Source organism: Leopardus geoffroyi, chromosome C3 (assembly GCF_018350155.1).
Source record: "Leopardus geoffroyi isolate Oge1 chromosome C3, O.geoffroyi_Oge1_pat1.0, whole genome shotgun sequence".
NCBI lineage: Eukaryota > Metazoa > Chordata > Mammalia > Carnivora > Felidae > Leopardus > Leopardus geoffroyi.
In genome coordinates this window covers 1,110,614-1,126,172 of record NC_059338.1, presented here as the reverse complement: position 1 = coordinate 1,126,172, position 15,559 = coordinate 1,110,614, and the positions used below count along the sequence as shown (strand labels likewise).

At 64.5% G+C, this 15,559-nt stretch overlaps 2 protein-coding genes across 7 annotated transcripts; both read left to right on the top strand.

The window, feature by feature from the left end:
* The first annotated feature begins 31 nt into the window (after positions 1-31).
* PYGO2 (pygopus family PHD finger 2) lies at positions 32-4,006 on the top strand. The gene is made up of 3 exons (XM_045456063.1): positions 32-300; positions 701-750; positions 1,290-4,006. Exons 1-3 carry the CDS (start codon positions 198-200, stop codon positions 2,355-2,357), a joined length of 1,221 nt encoding a protein of 406 aa, XP_045312019.1. The 5' UTR covers positions 32-197; the 3' UTR covers positions 2,358-4,006.
* Positions 4,007-4,803: 797 nt separating this feature from the next.
* On the top strand, positions 4,804-14,604 carry PBXIP1 (PBX homeobox interacting protein 1). Of its 6 annotated transcripts, none has more exons than XM_045456049.1 (12): positions 4,824-4,912; positions 6,130-6,264; positions 7,401-7,487; positions 8,929-9,055; positions 9,215-9,279; positions 9,357-9,528; positions 10,773-11,018; positions 11,122-11,145; positions 11,397-11,452; positions 11,547-11,678; positions 12,243-13,435; positions 13,856-14,604. In XM_045456049.1, the coding sequence occupies exons 3-12, from the start codon at positions 7,437-7,439 to the stop codon at positions 13,899-13,901; spliced, it is 2,112 nt and encodes a 703-aa protein (XP_045312005.1). In that variant the 5' UTR covers positions 4,824-4,912; positions 6,130-6,264; positions 7,401-7,436; the 3' UTR covers positions 13,902-14,604. The 6 variants fall into 6 exon arrangements, with proteins under 6 accessions (XP_045312004.1, XP_045312000.1, XP_045312005.1 ...); XM_045456045.1 differs by having other exon boundaries at positions 8,914-9,055; XM_045456048.1 differs by lacking the exon at positions 6,130-6,264 and having other exon boundaries at positions 4,804-4,912.
* Positions 14,605-15,559: the final 955 nt, after the last annotated feature.

Here is a 15,559-nt window from a genome sequence, read left to right as displayed (position 1 = left end):
GCGCGGCGGCGGCCACGCCGACTTCCGCTTCCGGCTGCTGCCGCGGCCGCGGGCGGGCGGCTGGCGCTGCGCTCGGCGCCTGGCCTCGCCGCCCGGCCTGGCCGCTCCTCGCGGGCGCCCCGAGCCCCCTCCCGGCGATGGTGCCGCCCGAGGGCGCGTCCGTCCGCCGCCGCCGCTGACCCCGGCCCCCCCGCCCCATGGCCGCCTCGGCGCCGCCCCCACCGGACAAGCTGGAGGGAGGTGGCGGCCCCGCACCGCCCCCTGCGCCGCCCGGCACCGGGAGGAAGCAGGGCAAGGCCGGTGAGAGCGCCCAGGACCTGGCGGCCGGGGGGACGTTGGCGGGTGGGCGCAGGCGGGGGTTCCTGGGACCGGGGGACCCGAAGGGAGGCTCGGGCGGGGGGACGGGGGGGGGTCCTTGTCACAGATTGGGGACCCTAGGGTTTGGAGACGCACGGACGCCAGGAGCCACTTGGGAGTCTGAGGGCATCGGGGTGGGGGGGGGGTGTCTCATTTAAGGGAGGAGGCAGCCGAGAGTGCGGCCGTGCAGCGTTCTTCGTAGCGCACCTTTGTTCGTGTTTGTTAAGTGAATGAGCGAGCGCGTGTCCAAGTTAGAAGAGCTGCTCCGGCGCGTCCGGGAGGCAGGAGGTCGGGGCAGCCTCAGGGAGATGCATTTGGGTCTGCATTCTGCTGCTCTTCCTAGGTCTGCAGATGAAGAGCCCAGAAAAGAAGCGAAGGAAGTCAAATACTCAGGTGAATGGTGCTTGACGGTGGGGGTGACTCCTAGCTGCCACTCCAGTAGGCTGGGATGTAGCCTCTCGTGCGGAGAGAAGAGAAAAGTTTCCTTGCTTCTGGTCCTGTCCCTCAACTTCCTAACGAGGGCGGGGCGGGGGCGGGGGGGCGCGGTGAGGGCTGTGTGTGAGGCCACTTGACCAAGGATCTTATCTGTCAGGAAGAGTCGTCTTTTTTCTAGCACTTTGTGCTGTTAGTACTTTAGCAGCTTTGGGAGATGGGCACTGCCCCTATTTTACACATGAGGACCTGAGGCTTTGACAAGTTGAGTCCCTGTTCGAGGGTCTCCGGATTATTTGGAGTCAGAGCTAGGATTCCAGTGCGGTTCTGTCTGCTTTTTCCACCCCCTGTTTCCGTCATGTTCTGAGGTTTGTCTTGACTTGGGATCCGAGCTGGCCTTTACCAGCCGCCAGAACAAGTCCCGCATTTCTATGGCTCTGCTGGCTTCTAGCTGTGTGTTTCCTTCTGTGATCCTTTCTTCGTCCTCTGTTCCCCACTAGGGCCCTGCATACTCACATCTGACGGAGTTTGCACCACCCCCGACTCCCATGGTGGATCACCTGGTTGCATCCAACCCTTTTGAGGATGACTTCGGAGCCCCTAAGGTGGGGGGCGCAGCCCCTCCGTTCCTTGGCAGTCCTGTCCCTTTTGGAGGCTTCCGCGTACAGGGGGGCATGGCAGGCCAGGTACCCCCAGGCTACGGCACTGGGGGTGGAGGGGGTCCCCAGCCTCTCCGTCGCCAGCCCCCTCCTTTCCCTCCCAATCCTATGGGCCCAGCTTTCAACATGCCCCCCCAGGGCCCTGGCTACGCACCTCCGGGCAACATGAACTTTCCTGGCCAACCCTTCAGCCAGCCTCTGGGCCAAAACTTCAGCCCTCCTGGTGGGCAGATGATGCCAGGCCCGGTGGGAGGATTTGGCCCCATGATCTCACCCACCATGGGACAGCCTCCCAGAGGGGAGCTGGGCCCTCCTTCTCTCCCCCAACGCTTTGCCCAGCCAGGGGCACCTTTTGGCCCTTCTCCTCTCCAGAGACCTGGTCAGGGGCTCCCCAGCCTGCCCCCAAACACAAGTCCCTTCCCTGGTCCGGACCCTGGCTTTCCTGGCCCTGGTGGTGAGGATGGGGGGAAGCCCTTGAATCCCCCTGCTCCCACTGCTTTTCCCCCAGAGCCTCACTCAGGCTCCCCAGCTGCTGCCGTTAACGGGAACCAGCCCAGCTTCCCCCCAAACAGCAGTGGGCGGGGGGGGGGAACCCCAGATGCCAACAGCCTGGCGCCCCCCAGCAAGGCTGGCGGGGGGTCAGGGCCTCAGCCTCCCCCAGGCCTGGTGTACCCGTGTGGCGCCTGTCGCAGCGAGGTGAATGACGACCAGGACGCCATCCTGTGCGAGGCCTCCTGCCAGAAGTGGTTCCATCGCGAGTGCACAGGCATGACTGAGAGCGCGTACGGGCTGCTGACCACCGAGGCCTCCGCCGTCTGGGCTTGCGATCTCTGCCTCAAGACCAAGGAGATCCAGGCTGTGTACATCCGCGAGGGCGTGGGGCAGCTGGTGGCTGCTAACGATGGCTGACCCTGGCGGGGGTGAGGGTTCCCAAGTCTGGCTCTCGGTCCTCGTTTCCACTGGCTTCCTGTCCCCAGGGGGCAGAGACACGGTGGCTCCTGAGGGCAGAGAAGGACCTGAGGTGGGCAGGCAGAAGAGTCTGGATCGCTCGCTTTTCTGGAAAATTACCTGTACACGTTGAGATCTGCAGAGGTCAGGAAACCAAAGCCCTACCAGCGTTGTGGTGGCTCCCATCTCTGAGGGCCTAGGGGTATGGCTGCAACAGAGAAGAGGCTGGAAGAAGATCCGGAGGGCAGGGGTCTCTGTGCAGATGACGGACGCCCCAGCACCTGTGCCTAACACTCCTGTCCAGCCCCGCAGCTGCAGCCTTAGTTTTTGGAGTGGAGTGTTAAAGGTTTCTGGCCAGAGGAGTCGGGGTCCCATCCCCGCGGTAACGCTTTCATGGGCTTTAGGAGACAGCTTTAGGTAATAAATGGGGAATTTTCCCCTTTCTTACCCTCCCCTTGCCTCCTCCACGACGTACCCAAGCCTCACCCCCTCAGACAACCAAATAGCTTGGAGAAGCAGGAGAGCGCTCGGCTGGGGCAGTTTCTTGGTGATCTGGGGCTTCAAGACTGTGCGAAAGAGATACTGTCCGGACCTGTGTCCCTCATACCAAAGCCACTGGCCCTTTCTCAGCCTCTCTCGGGCTTTTAATGACCATATTTTTGCCAAAAATTGGGATATGTGGTCTGACCGGAATATTTGAGGTTTGGACTGTCCTGGGACCTGGGACTCTGGTTGTACAGTGCTCCCCATGCCTCCCCCCCCCCCCCCGCCCCCCGCCCTCGGTTTGTTGCACAGTAGTGTTGGCGCTGGTCTAGAGCTTTCGGCACCTGTATCCCTCTGCCTCCCTGGCTTGACTGAAGGAAAGCTTGAAAAGGCATGGAGCCCTTATACCTCATCTCCTGACAAGGCTCCCTGGCCCAGCCCGAGGGGGGGGGAGGCCGTGGGACCGTCATAGCCATGGCCCCCCAAGTGCAGTCCATAGCCTGGGTGTGTTCTACCTTTCTGTAGATCTTTTGGGGCCAGGTGATCTAGCAGTTCTCACTCCTCTCCGCCAGAGCCCCACACTGGGCTGTATGTGTCCATATACTGATTCGCTGCCTGCTGCATATGGGCCCTGGGCCGGTCTCGTGCACAGGATCCTCAGCGGGGTGGGGAAGCAGGCATACATGTGGTCTGGCGAGGAGCTAGGGGTTGCCTGCACCCTACACACACACATACACACACACACACACACACACACCCACCCCCCCACACCCCCGTGACTTTAGCATGTGAAGAACTCATTTGCCTGCACGGGTGGAGCCAGCCGCTTTCGAGGCCTTGGGAAGGGAGGGGGGGCCTTGGCTTCCCTCCCCCGGTGTCCGGCCTCCCGCCCCCCGGCTGTGTGTTGTGTTTGTGGTTCTGTGGCCCCTCTTATCTGTTGCTATTTTTGTGATGTCTCCCCCCCCCCCCCCCCATTCCTCCGCTATCTCCGCCTTTTGTAAATGGCTCCTGGGGAGGGGTCTGCTCAATCGCCCCCTCTACACTATTTGGAAGGAACTGGGGGTGGCAGAGATGTGGTGGTGGGGGTCTTTTGTACGGTTGGATTAATAAAATGACTTGAAAATCCAGACGAGGACTCCTGGCTGTTTCAGCACACGAAGGTTGGAACGAACCTCTGCCACCGCCGGCGCGGATACCTGAGGGGTGAGGATACCTACGTGCCCAGGGTTCGTGGAAGAGAGAATGGTGGAGATTCTGGCCCCTGAGCTGACCTTGGTACGAGGCGAGGAGCCGAGGGAGGCCTGTGTGCGCCACCCCTCCCCCTGCGTCCCTGGTGTGGGAAAGCAGTTCTTTTCTGGGCACATTCCTGGACCCGGCCTGGAGCCAGGGCCCCAGGGAGGCAAGTGCTGTTGGTGTTTCTGGGTTTAGCGCCTACTGCCCCTCCCCCAGTTGTTTGGGTTAGGGGTCAAGTAGAGCTCCAGGTCAAGTGCAGTGGGAAGGGGGCTGCCCCTGGTCTAGCAGATTTCACTTGGGGATGCTTTCCAGGTGTCCCCTTTAGAAAAGTAGCAGTGGCATCCTTAATCTGCACTGGCGCAGGGCGAGGAGAGCGGTGGGAAGGTTATTTCCAACCCACGGGATGCCATCTCCCTTCCCCCATCCTGCAGCTGTCCCTGTCTGTCCTGGGGTCGACCTGGCCCCTGCGGTCTCGGGAGGTACCACCCTTCGCTTTCAGTTTTGGGTCTTCCCCCTAGCAACTGTTTCTACACTGGGAAAGTAGGCGAGGTCACCGAAAACCCAGCTTGCGGGAAGCCCCGCCGACCGTGGGAGGAGAGCCCGGGGCCGGGGGCCCGGCAGGTCCCCCTCCCCTCCGCCGGCTCTCGATTCCAGCGCTGATTGGCCCAAAGTTTCCGCCCTCTCCGGGACACTGGTTCTTCATTGGCCAGTCCCGGTCACGTGGGCCCCTCCTCTCCTGGGCTGGAAACCCGGGGAGGCCGCAACAAGTCGGGTGAGGACTGCGGGTACTGCTGGGTCAGGTGAGGCCCCGGCGGGGCAGAGGTCGCGCGGACCCCATCACACGGGAGGGGCGTGGGGGGGACCCGGGAGCTGCTGGTCCCTGCTGGGCCTGGAGAGGCGGCGTCCCGGACGGCCGTGTCCCGGACCGGCACTTGCTCGGGCGCCCCGGGCATGCTCTGGTGGCGCGGGGGTCCTTTGCTTCCGAGGTTTGGGGCAGCCACCCCTACAGGGCTTGAGTTGGGCCGGACTTGCCAGCTTGTGCAGGGGGGAGAGCTCCCCCTTTAGCTGTCCTCTAGGAACAGCAGAGTGTCTGACAAGCCTCAAGGTCCGTTTTTGTGGGGAGGGGTGGAGGTGGAGAGGTAGACCGGAACGAGATCTGAAACCCCACGGGGAGCGATGTAGGTTGGACCGAGAAGGGAACTTCCTAAAAAGGTAAAGCGATGCGGGCTGAGGAGAACGGGGCCATCTTTTGGAATCTTGGATGCACTCTACGGACAGAGCAGTTGCAGAGTTTGGAACTCTGGGTGCAGGGGTTCCAGACTGTCTCCTGTTTGGGGCTCAGAAGTATTTGTCTTTGTTGACCCAAATGCCGGGGCTGGTTTCCATGGAGACAGTGAGTCTGACATCACCCCGGTTGCCATGGTTCCTGGTTCTGGAGGACCCGAGCAGGCTGTACACAGCCAGGGAGAAACAGAGACTTCAGCCCAAGCTGCTGCCACTTCCTTCCTGCCACCACCTGTTAACAGTCACGCGCAGCAACTGGGAATGGGGAGATGGTGACAGAAGGCGGCGGAAGGCCCGAGAGTGGCAGGCAGGCCTAACAGGGCTGGCTGTGTGGATGCCTTCAGAAGCTGGCCAGGGGGTCCCGTTGGATGTGGTGTGGGGGTCCTTGCAGCCATTCTCCTGTCTGCCTGTGCGACGGCTGTGCGTGTCTAGGAGGCACAGGCCTTGGGGAAGACACCGTCAGCTGTCTGTCCCGGGCGTGGGTCTTGAAAGGCCACAGGAGTATCAGGACCCCGCGCGGGACTTGGCACCAGCTTAAATAGATGGGGGCCGCGCGGGGGTCCCTATGCATTTCTTCCCAAGCCTCACTTCCCTTCCTAGCGTTTCCTTACAGAGCCCTGCTCCTGTGCCCCCCGTTTGGCCCCTCTGTGAGTGGTCATGTGTCCTCTGAAGGACCACAGCCCAAGACTTGGGGGGGGGGTTCAGCTCATCTTATCCTCCTGCCTTGTGCCAGGTCCCCGTCACAGCTGCCCAGACTCAGGGGACAGTCTTGGCTGGAGTGACAGGACAGGTCTCCCTCTCCTTACCCCACTTTGTGTCAGGCTTCAGAAGCTGGCGTGACTTCCCACCCCCACCTGCCGAGTCAGAGGCGAGTAGCAGGGCGCAGGGCTGCAGCCCTGATTTTCGTCTGCACTTTGCAAACCGTAAGGTCTTGACAAATGATGGCTGTGTTTAAACCCTTTTCCCAGTTGCCTTGAGTTCCATGGGATGACACTGCAGATTACATAGAAAGGAAACAGAACTTAGAATGGAGAGTCAGCGTGATGAGGAGATTTACCAAGGGTGTGCTGAAACGCGTCTGGGCCATGTCAGGTGTTCTCAGGCCGGACTGCACAGGAGAGAGCCTTCTGGGAGGTTTCCAAGAAGACCCATGCCTGGCGGGGGGGGGGGGGGGGGGTGCGCCTGGGGGCTCAGTCAGTGGAGCCGTCCGACTTTGGCTCGGGTCATGATCTCAGCGTCCGGGAGTTCGAGCCCCAAGTTGGGCTCTGTGTTGACAGCTCAGAGCCTGGAGCCTGCTTCGAATTCTGTATCTCCCTCTCTCTGCCCGTCTGACACTCTCACTCTGTCTCTCTCTCTCTCTCTCTCTCTCAAAAATAAATAAACATTAAAGAGAAAAATTAAAAAAACAAATAAACAACAACAACAACAAAAAAACCCAAGACCCATGCCTGGGTCTGACCCGAAATCAGTTGAATCAGAATCTCGGGCGGCCCCGGTGTGCAGCCAGCGTTGAGAACCCCTGACCAGCCTGTAGAAAGGATTTATGGTGGGCAGGACACTTCAGTGGGAAGGAGGCCATCCAGTCTCAGCTTCTGAGCCCCGGTGAGGGGCTTGGGGGGTGATTGTGGGGGAGCCTGGGTGGTTGTTCTCTTCCCTCCTCCCATTAGCTGTTCATCCCGGGCAGGTTAGCAGCCTTGACGCCTCCATTTCCCCTGGCTCTAACCTGGGGGCGCTGGCCTGGATACCCCCAGATCCTCTCCAGCTCCGTGCTTTGACCTTTCAAAGTCAGTTCCGTCTCCCAGGGACCACAGGTGAACTTCTCTGTGTGTGCTGACAGGTGTTGATCTGCAACAGCCGATACTGCCCAGGAAAGTTCAAGTGTCAGGGTTCGAAGGGTTGGTTCTGGAAGCCACTGCTCAGCCCCGGGAACCCAGCCAAGGCTGCTCTCTGCATCCTGCCTTTGCTGAAGGGAACCGGGGTCCTTAAGAGCACTTTTCTCCACAGGTGGCAGCCACAGCCCCCTCGGGGACCCCAGCAACCATGGCTTCCTGCCCAGACTCTGACAACAGCTGGGTGCTTGCCGGCTCAGAGGTAGGACGCAGGCCTGGGAACCCTGTGGGAGAGAAGTTCCTGCGGGGCTGGGTTGCTTTTTGGGTCTGTCCCCTTGCTCGGTTCTGCTGGGCACCTGTGTCACCTCCTGCTGGCGGCCGAGAGGAGCTCCAGGGGCAGGAGGAAGGGGAGCAGGCCCCAGGAGTCAGGTGTGAGGATTGGCTCGGGCCCAAGCGGCGTCAGCTGCTGAGAGTAGGGGACCTGAGGCAATGCCAGGAAAGCCATCTGGGGGGAGACCGAGAAGGTGACGGGGTGAGGCGGGCACGTGTGTTAGTGTTGGAGCGGAGTGGGGCAGAGCCTGAGAAACCCCGCCGAGGCCTCACGGGCCCGGCCCAGGCACGCAGGCCTCCTCCTGGGTGGGGGAGTCACAGAAGGGCTGTGAGTTCGAGGGCCTCGGGACAGTCACTGCCTGTGGGTGGGGTGAACGAGGGAGTGTTTTGAAGGTCGGGCAGCGCGGCTGGCAGTGGGGGCAGGAAGCCAGTGGGCTCCTGTGCCCCCAAAGCCACCAAGAAGGGGGAGGGGGCCGGAGAAAGCTCGTCAAGGGCCCCGGGCCCCGTGACTTGGAGCGTCAGAACCGTTAGGGGAAGGGGTGTGAGGGTGGGAACGAGGGCAGGACACAGGGCCTGGGGCCAGAGCCCCGGCCCGGAACGACTGCGGGGCCTTCCTCTCTGTCCCCCGCTGTTAGAGGGGGTTGTGATTCCTGGCTTAGAGGGGTGGCCGTGGTGAAACGAGTGGTTTGAAAACCGCACAGAAACGGACTGAGGCACACAACGACCCTTGGAGGGCTTGCAGAAGCCCTGCTTGGGTGAGCGGGGGGCAGGCCTGCTGGGCAGGGGTGTGCAGGGAGGGCAGAGCTGGGGGGGAGGGGGCGGGCCAAGCTGTCGGCTGCCAGCAGCTGCGTGCGGGGCAGCGGAAGAGGCCAGAAAAGCCTGGAAGATGCGAGAAAAGTGGGCCGCCTGTCGAGTGGACGCTGCAGGGAAACCCATGGGGAACATGATCGTGACCTTTAAGTGGCCAGGGGGCTGTGTTCTCTTGCCGGCCGCCCACCTCCCAGCCAGTCAGCAGCTTCCATTTGTGGGGAGGTGGGAGACCCCGGCTTTGGCTGGCTTCTTTGGGAGGGTGGGGGGCACCAGGTTCCTAGGCGACGGGGTGTCTTGGCCCAGCCGCACTTTTCCATTGGCCAGCAGCTGCCTCTGGAAGTCCCTCACGGTGGCAGGGCAGGGCGGGACAGGGGAGGTCAAGCGAGGTCAGGGAGGTCAGGGAGAGGAGCTGCCACCCGCCGCCCTCCCCCACCTCGCGTTAGCTCACTATGGCACGTGTAGGTTTTTGTGAGATGTGGGTGGGGGTCCCCGGGCCGTGCGGCTGGCCCCAGGGACCCCAGCAGAGCACCCGTGCTCCTGGTTTGGAGCACCCCCTCCCCCAGGGCCTGCCCGTGGAGACCTTGGGCCCAGAATCCAGGATGGACCCAGAACCCGGGAAAGCTCCCCAGGCCCCTCGGAGCCACTTCGAGGCAGCTGCTGATGAACTAGCTGGGGCCGTGAATGGAGAAGGTAACAGGCCCTCCTGAGGGCGGGTGCAGCCGCCTTCCTCTACGCTCTGGGGTTTCCTGCCCCTTCTAATCTGGTAGGGCCTGTGGGAGCCAGAGGGCTGTGTGGGAAGTTCATCTGGGGGACAGTGGTACGTTTCCTGGGCCTTTTCGTCCGCTGCAGAGACCCCCTTCCAGACTGAAAGTCCCCAGTGCGGTCCCGTTCTGCCAGAGAAGACCGAGGCCAAGGTGAGGACCTTCACCGGGTTGGGGAGGGCAACTGGAGAGGGGGAGGCCTGGAGCCGCTCGTGGCTGTGTCTGCTCAGGGTGTCCTGGAAGGTGACGGTTGCGCCACGAAGCCCCCCGGCCCGGGAGACACGGTGGCCCAGAGAGACTTGGAGGAGGCCCCTGTGGTGGCAGGCCCAGAAGACACACGAGACACGCAGGACCTGGAGGGTCACAGCCCCCCACAGAGCCTGCCCTCATCTCCCAACGCAGGTGAGAGCCTTTTGGTCTCCATGTTCCCTCTCCTTCTGGAAGGAATGGAAGGAACGGGGGGCAGGGCGTTGGCCGCTGAGCACGGTTCTGGTCCAGGCCCATAGTGCTCGCCTTGCCCTGTGTCAGTGAACCCTCACCACTACCCCCGAGGACTCGGGGAGGTCAGGTGACTTGACCGAGGTCACATAGCTGGTAAGCGGCAGGGCCTGGGTGTGCTGGACTCTTTCCCTTGTGCCACGAGGCCCCTTCTTTTCTCGCTTCTAGATCCGACTCTTGTTCCCTGAGCCTCTTTCACGTGTCAGTTCTGTGCCCAGGAGGGGAGGGGGGTGGGCGGTGCGTGGCCCGTGTGAGAGGCAAATGCAAGTCAGACCAAGAGCGTGGGGAAAGGAGTGGGGAGGGGAGGGGAGAGCGGTTCAGCCAGGGACAGTTGAGGGAAGGGAGAGAGGGGCGGGAGCGGTCGGGGGAAGGTTCAGGTTGGAGGGCATCTTGAGAAGGAGCAGGCTGTTGGTCGTCAGCAGAGGCACGGGGCCGCCTGTCCCGCGCTGAGGACCCTTTGGCCAAGGCTGTGGCCAAGGAGTGGGCGGGTCCTTCTCTGCCGAAGGACGGGGTGGAGAGAGAGGGCAAGACCTGGGCCGTTTAGGCACAAGCGAGGTGCTCGCGCAAAGCTGCTGAAGAGAGGGTAGGTAGACACGAGGCAGGGGTGTGGGGGGAGGGCTCGGGGGGAGGGCTCAGGTGGCGTAGCAGTGGGGTCGTTCTCTGAACAGGGGTGGGAGGGGCACCGGTGTGGAGGCTGGGGTACTGAGAGCTTGGTCCCCAGGTGACACTCAGGTAGGGTGGCTGGCAGATGGTCATCAGGCCCAGGGCTCTGGGCAGGCCAGGTCAGGATCTATGGACAGGGGGCTCGTCTGCTCCGGAGGAAAGTCAGTGGTGTGGGTGACTGTGCGGGGAGATGGCCGGGCCCCGCGGGACCCTCGCCTTTAGGACTGGGAAGAGCCAGGACGGACTGAGAGGCAGCGCCCGGTGGGCACGGGAGCTGCCGAGGGAGCTGGGTGGGGGGCACGTGTGGAGGAGGGGGTGCTTTTAGGGAAGAGCTGCTCCCTGAGTTTGCAGATAGAAGGACCGCCCCCCCCCCCCCCCCACCATAGGCCGGGCATCTGAAGACCGCCCAGGTGGACGGGGGCAGGGTCCCTGACTATGCCTCTCTCTGCGGTCGCCTCACTGCCTCGTGCCCACTGCTTCTCCAGCCTGGCCCGTGGAGGAGGCCCGCCGCTCCAGCAGTGAGGACGACGCAGACGCAGACGTGGAGGCGGAGGGGCTGCGGAGGCGGCGGGGCCGGGAGCCCAGCACCCCCCGGCCCGTGGCGGCCCTGGGCGTGGAGGGCCAGGCCCGCGGCGAGGGCGAGGGCGCCGGCGGGGAGCCAGGCCTCTCCCCCAACATGTGTCTCCTTGGGGCCCTGGTTCTGCTGGGCCTGGGAATCCTGCTCTCCTGTGGTGAGCGCTACCTCCCTGCCGCGGCCTCCGCCCTGTCTCCGCGACCCCTCCTGCCCCTCTCCTCCGCTCTGGCCTCACCGAGCCCCTCTGTCTCCATCCTCAGGCGGCCTCTCGGAGTTTGACAGCGGTGAGTGGGGCGGGGCCCTGGCCCGTTCCTGCCCAGCCTCAGGGAGGCCACTGGCGGTCCCCCGAGTCAGAAGTAGGGCCCCTGGGCTGTGCATTCATGGCTCAGTCACTGACCTTCTCAGCTGTTCAGGGTGACCCTCGGCCCTCTCCTGCTGGACTTCTCAGCCGTAGGGTAGGCCCAGGGCAGGCGGGTGACCGTGTGTGTGCAGGGGCGAGGGAGCGGGCCAGTTTTGGGACTTTGGTTTCCCACAGGGCCCACGGAGGACGCACAGCCGCAGGCCTTCCCAGACACCGGCTCGGATGCGGAGGTGCTGGATGGCGTGGGGGGCGCGGGGACCGTCCGGGAGACTCGGGGCGGCCTGGCTGTGGGGCGGGAGGGGTCACTGGCTCCTGTGCCCTTAGGATGGACTGGGGCAGCCGCTGCAGGCCTCAGCACCCCCCGACAGGGTGCCCAGCCTGCAGAGCATGGCCCTCCTGCTGGACAAGCTGGCCAAGGAGAACCAGGACATTCGGCTGCTTCAGGCGCAGCTCCAGGTGGGCACACGCAGGGGTGAGGGGAGGGGTGGGAGGGGCGTGTGTCCTACAAGTTGCCTCTGCTCGCCTCCCGCCACCATCTCCTCTGTCCACTGGAGTTAGGCTTTCTTCCTGGTTCTCTGCTCACACCCTGCGGCCACGGCCCAGGCCCGGCCGGCGCCCCTGCCGGCGTCCCCGCCGGCGCCCCCGCCGGCGCCCCCGCTGCCTGAGGCCACCCTGACTGATGGGTGCAGTCTGCCCGGGGCCCCGTGTGAACAGGGATGGGAAGGACTGCCGAGGCTCAATTAATAATGTCTCTTCTGGGTGTGGGAGGCAGAAAGGGCCGCGAGAGCCGCGTCTGGTCAATCTCAGGCGGATCGAAGTGTGTCCTTCTAGGAGGACGTGGAAGCTGAGGTCTGTGACGGAATTTGGGGTCACGGGCTTGGTGCAGGCTGTGGACGGCGAGGAGGTTGAGAACCAAACTCTCTGAGCGTCCTAGGCCGCGTCCTGCCGACTCCCATGGGCGGAAGCGGGGCGGGAGGCCCCGGGCCCGTCCCGACCCTCCTGTGGCACCCTCCACCACAGGCCCAGAAGGAGGAGCTTCAGAGCCTCGTGCGCCAGCCCCGAGAGCTGGAAGAGGAGAACGCGCGGCTGCGGGGGGCCCTGCGGCGGGGCGAGGCCGCCCAGCGCACCCTGGAGTCCGAGCTGCAGCGGCTGCGGGCCGGCTGCGTGCGGGGCCCAGACGGGGTGTGCGTCCCCTGGAGCGGAGGCTCTCTGGGCGGCGGGGTCTCCGGGGAGCGGGAGCCGGGCCCTGGCCTCCCTGAGCAGCAGGACCGGCTGGAGGCGGAGGCCCAGGCATTAAGGCGCGAGTTGGAGACGCAGCGGCGGCTGCTGGGGGCGGTGCGGCAGGACCTGGAGCAGAGCTTGAGCGGTGCGGGCCGAGGGGACCGGGCCGAGCTGGGCCGCAGACTGGCCCAGAAGCTGCAGGGCCTGGAGAAGTGGGGCCAGCACCCCGGGGTCGGTGCCAACGCCTCGGAGGCCGGGCACCGGGAGCCCCGCTTCCAGAGTCCCAGGGAGTGGAGTGGAAAGGAGAAGCGGCAGGGTGGGCAGGGGGACCGGAGCGCTGAGCCCCGGAGGCACAAGAAGGAGGGGTCTGGTCGGGAGAGAAAGAACTGGGGGGCCGAGGGCCGGGAGATGGCAGAGGGCTGGGGGGAGGGCAAGCCGCAGGGGGCGGAGTGGGGCAGCAGGAAGGACGCCAGGCGTCAGGGCCCCGAGGAGCCCCCGAGGAGGAGTGGGAGCCCTCACCCCCCCGGGGGGCAGCAGCACCCTCAGCGGGAGGAGGGCGCTAGCGACGGGCGAGGCCGCCCGGCTCCGGCACCGGCACCGGCACCGGCACCGTGGGCCGAGCTGTTGAGGCGCAAGTACCGGGCCCCGCAGGGCTGCTCAGGCGTGCGCGAGTGTGCCCGGCAGGAGGGCCTGGCCTTCGGGGCAGAGCTGGCCCCGGTGCGGCGACAGGAGCTGGCCTCTCTGCTGACCACTTACCTGGCGCGGCTGCCCTGGGCCGGGCAGCTGACCCAGGAGCTGCCGCTCTCGCCCGCTTACTTTGGGGAGGATGGCGTCTTCCGCCATGACCGCCTCCGCTTCCGGGACTTTGTGGACGCCTTGGAGGACAGCCTGGAGGAGGTGGCGGTGAGGCAGACGGGTGACGACGATGAGGTGGATGACTTTGAGGGCTTCATCTTCAGCCACTTCTTTGGAGACAAAGCACTGAGGAAGAGGTGGGCAGCTGTGGGCGGGGGACGCGGGGCGGGGGGGGGGGGCGGGGGTGAGGGAGCGCAGGCCCTGAGTCCCAGTCTTGAGTTTGAGCCACTTGTAATCCACGGCGGGCTCCTCTCTGAGCAGCATCCAGATGCGCTCCGGTCTTCCCTTGAGGTCAGGAGGCCGCCTGTGCTCGCCCCACGGTGGTCCCGGGAGCCCCCTCGGGCTGGGGGGACCTTTCCTCCGGAGTACTTGCGTCCAGCGTGTATCTGCAGTGCCGAGGAGGCTTCCTGCCTCGCTGGCCGGGGACCTCACCTGGGAGGGTGGGTCCGTGCCCCCCTGCCTTAGGGGGGACAGGTCCCCGCTGCTACAGGAGCCTCTTCTCACCACGCGGCGTGGTCCTGAAGGCCTCTTCCTGCCCCCACCTGGTCTCCCCACAGGTCAGGGAAGAAGGACAGACACTTCCGGAGCCCGGGGAGGGGCTGAGGCCCGGGGCCCCCTGACCCCGGGAACCGTTGAACTGTCGTCTTCTCCGGCTCCCTAGGAGAGTCACCCAGCCTTGCACTGATGCCACTGTTGCCAAGAAAAGGCTTTAGCTGGACCTGTCTTGCTGTTTATGCAAATATATGCAAACGCTTGGGGGCCAGCGGGTGGGGTGGGAGGGTGCCCATGGGGGGGGACAGGAATCTGATTCTGCAGCCAGAGAGCGTCTGTGCGTGTGCCCCCAGAGGGGCCCCTTGGCTGCACACACTGGCCTGTGCCCCCTGGGATGGAGGCCCAGCACGAGGGCTTTCCCTGGGGTTTTGTTACATTTGGAAGCGGCAGCCCCCAGGGACTGAAGTCTCCTTCTGCCTCCTCCCTGGCCCCACCTCATGGGAACTGAAGACTCCGCCCCAGGAAACGCTGTTGGGGCTGTGCTGTCGGCTGGGGGCTCCGTCACTGGGCTGGCGTGTAAGCACAGGGGACCCCACACCCACCTTGTCCCCACCTCACCCTCCCCACCCGCCTCCGGCCCTCAGGGCTGGAGCTCACAGCTGCCGAGGGCCATGGGTTCCCGAGGGTGAGCCTTGGGCCCCCGTCCCGGCCGAGAGATCTCGGCAGGTTAGTTTCTGGGAGCCTTGGGTTTCTGATCCTCAAACAAAGGGACTGGGGGGCTGGGGAGAGATTACATAAAGCGATGTAAGCAAAATGCCTGTTCTGTATTTGGCACTCAAAAGCTGTCGCCCGCCAGAGGGTGTGAGGAGGGGGCAGAGGACCCCCACCGGGCTCTGGGCTGGGGAGGTGGGAAGCCACTAGGTGGCGCCCCAGCTCCACGTTTGCCGCCGACCTCGCCTCCCGCACCGATCAGGGCCCCAGACCCAGACCCACCCGGCCAGGTGAGGTGAGGGCCTGCGCTCACCCAAGACCCAGAGTCCGCTGGGCCACTTACTGCCCGGAAGTCCTTCCTGACCGGGCTCCTCGACCGGCCTGCACGTCCCGTGCGAGTGTAGGGACGGAATGACGCAGTGTGACTTCAGGAAGGGGAGAGCGCCCGCCGGCTCCAGAAGGGGCTGTGGTGGGCGGCGGGGGCTCAGGAGGGACCGGTGGCTGTCGGAGGGCTGTGAGTCAACGGGCTCCTGCGGGCCTCTGGCTGGGGGCTGAACCAGGAGCGCAGGGTGTGTGTGAGGAGGCGCCCCCTCTGTGGACTGTCGTCCCCTCCGTGGACCCTCACCCCCCCCCCCCCGTGGACCCTCGTCGCCTCCACGGACTGTCCCCTCCACAGACTGTCGTCCCCTCTGGACCCTTGTCCCCTCCGTGGACTGTTGTCCCCTCCATGGACCCTCGTCCCCTCTGGACCCTCGTCCCCTCCGTGGACTGTCGTCCCCTCTGGACCCTCGTCCCCTCCACGGACTGTCCCCTCCAGACTGTTGTCCCCTCTAGACCCTTGTCCCCTCCACGGACTGTCGTCCCCTCCGTGGACCCTCATCCCCTCTGGACTCTCGTCCCCTCCACGGACTGTCCCCTCCAGACTGTTGTCCCCTCTGGACCCTTGTCCCCTCCGTGGACTGTCGTCCCCTCCATGGACCCTTGTCCCATCCATTGACCCTCATCCCCTCTGCAGACAGTTGTCCCCTCCATGGATCCTCTCCCACTCCATGGACCCT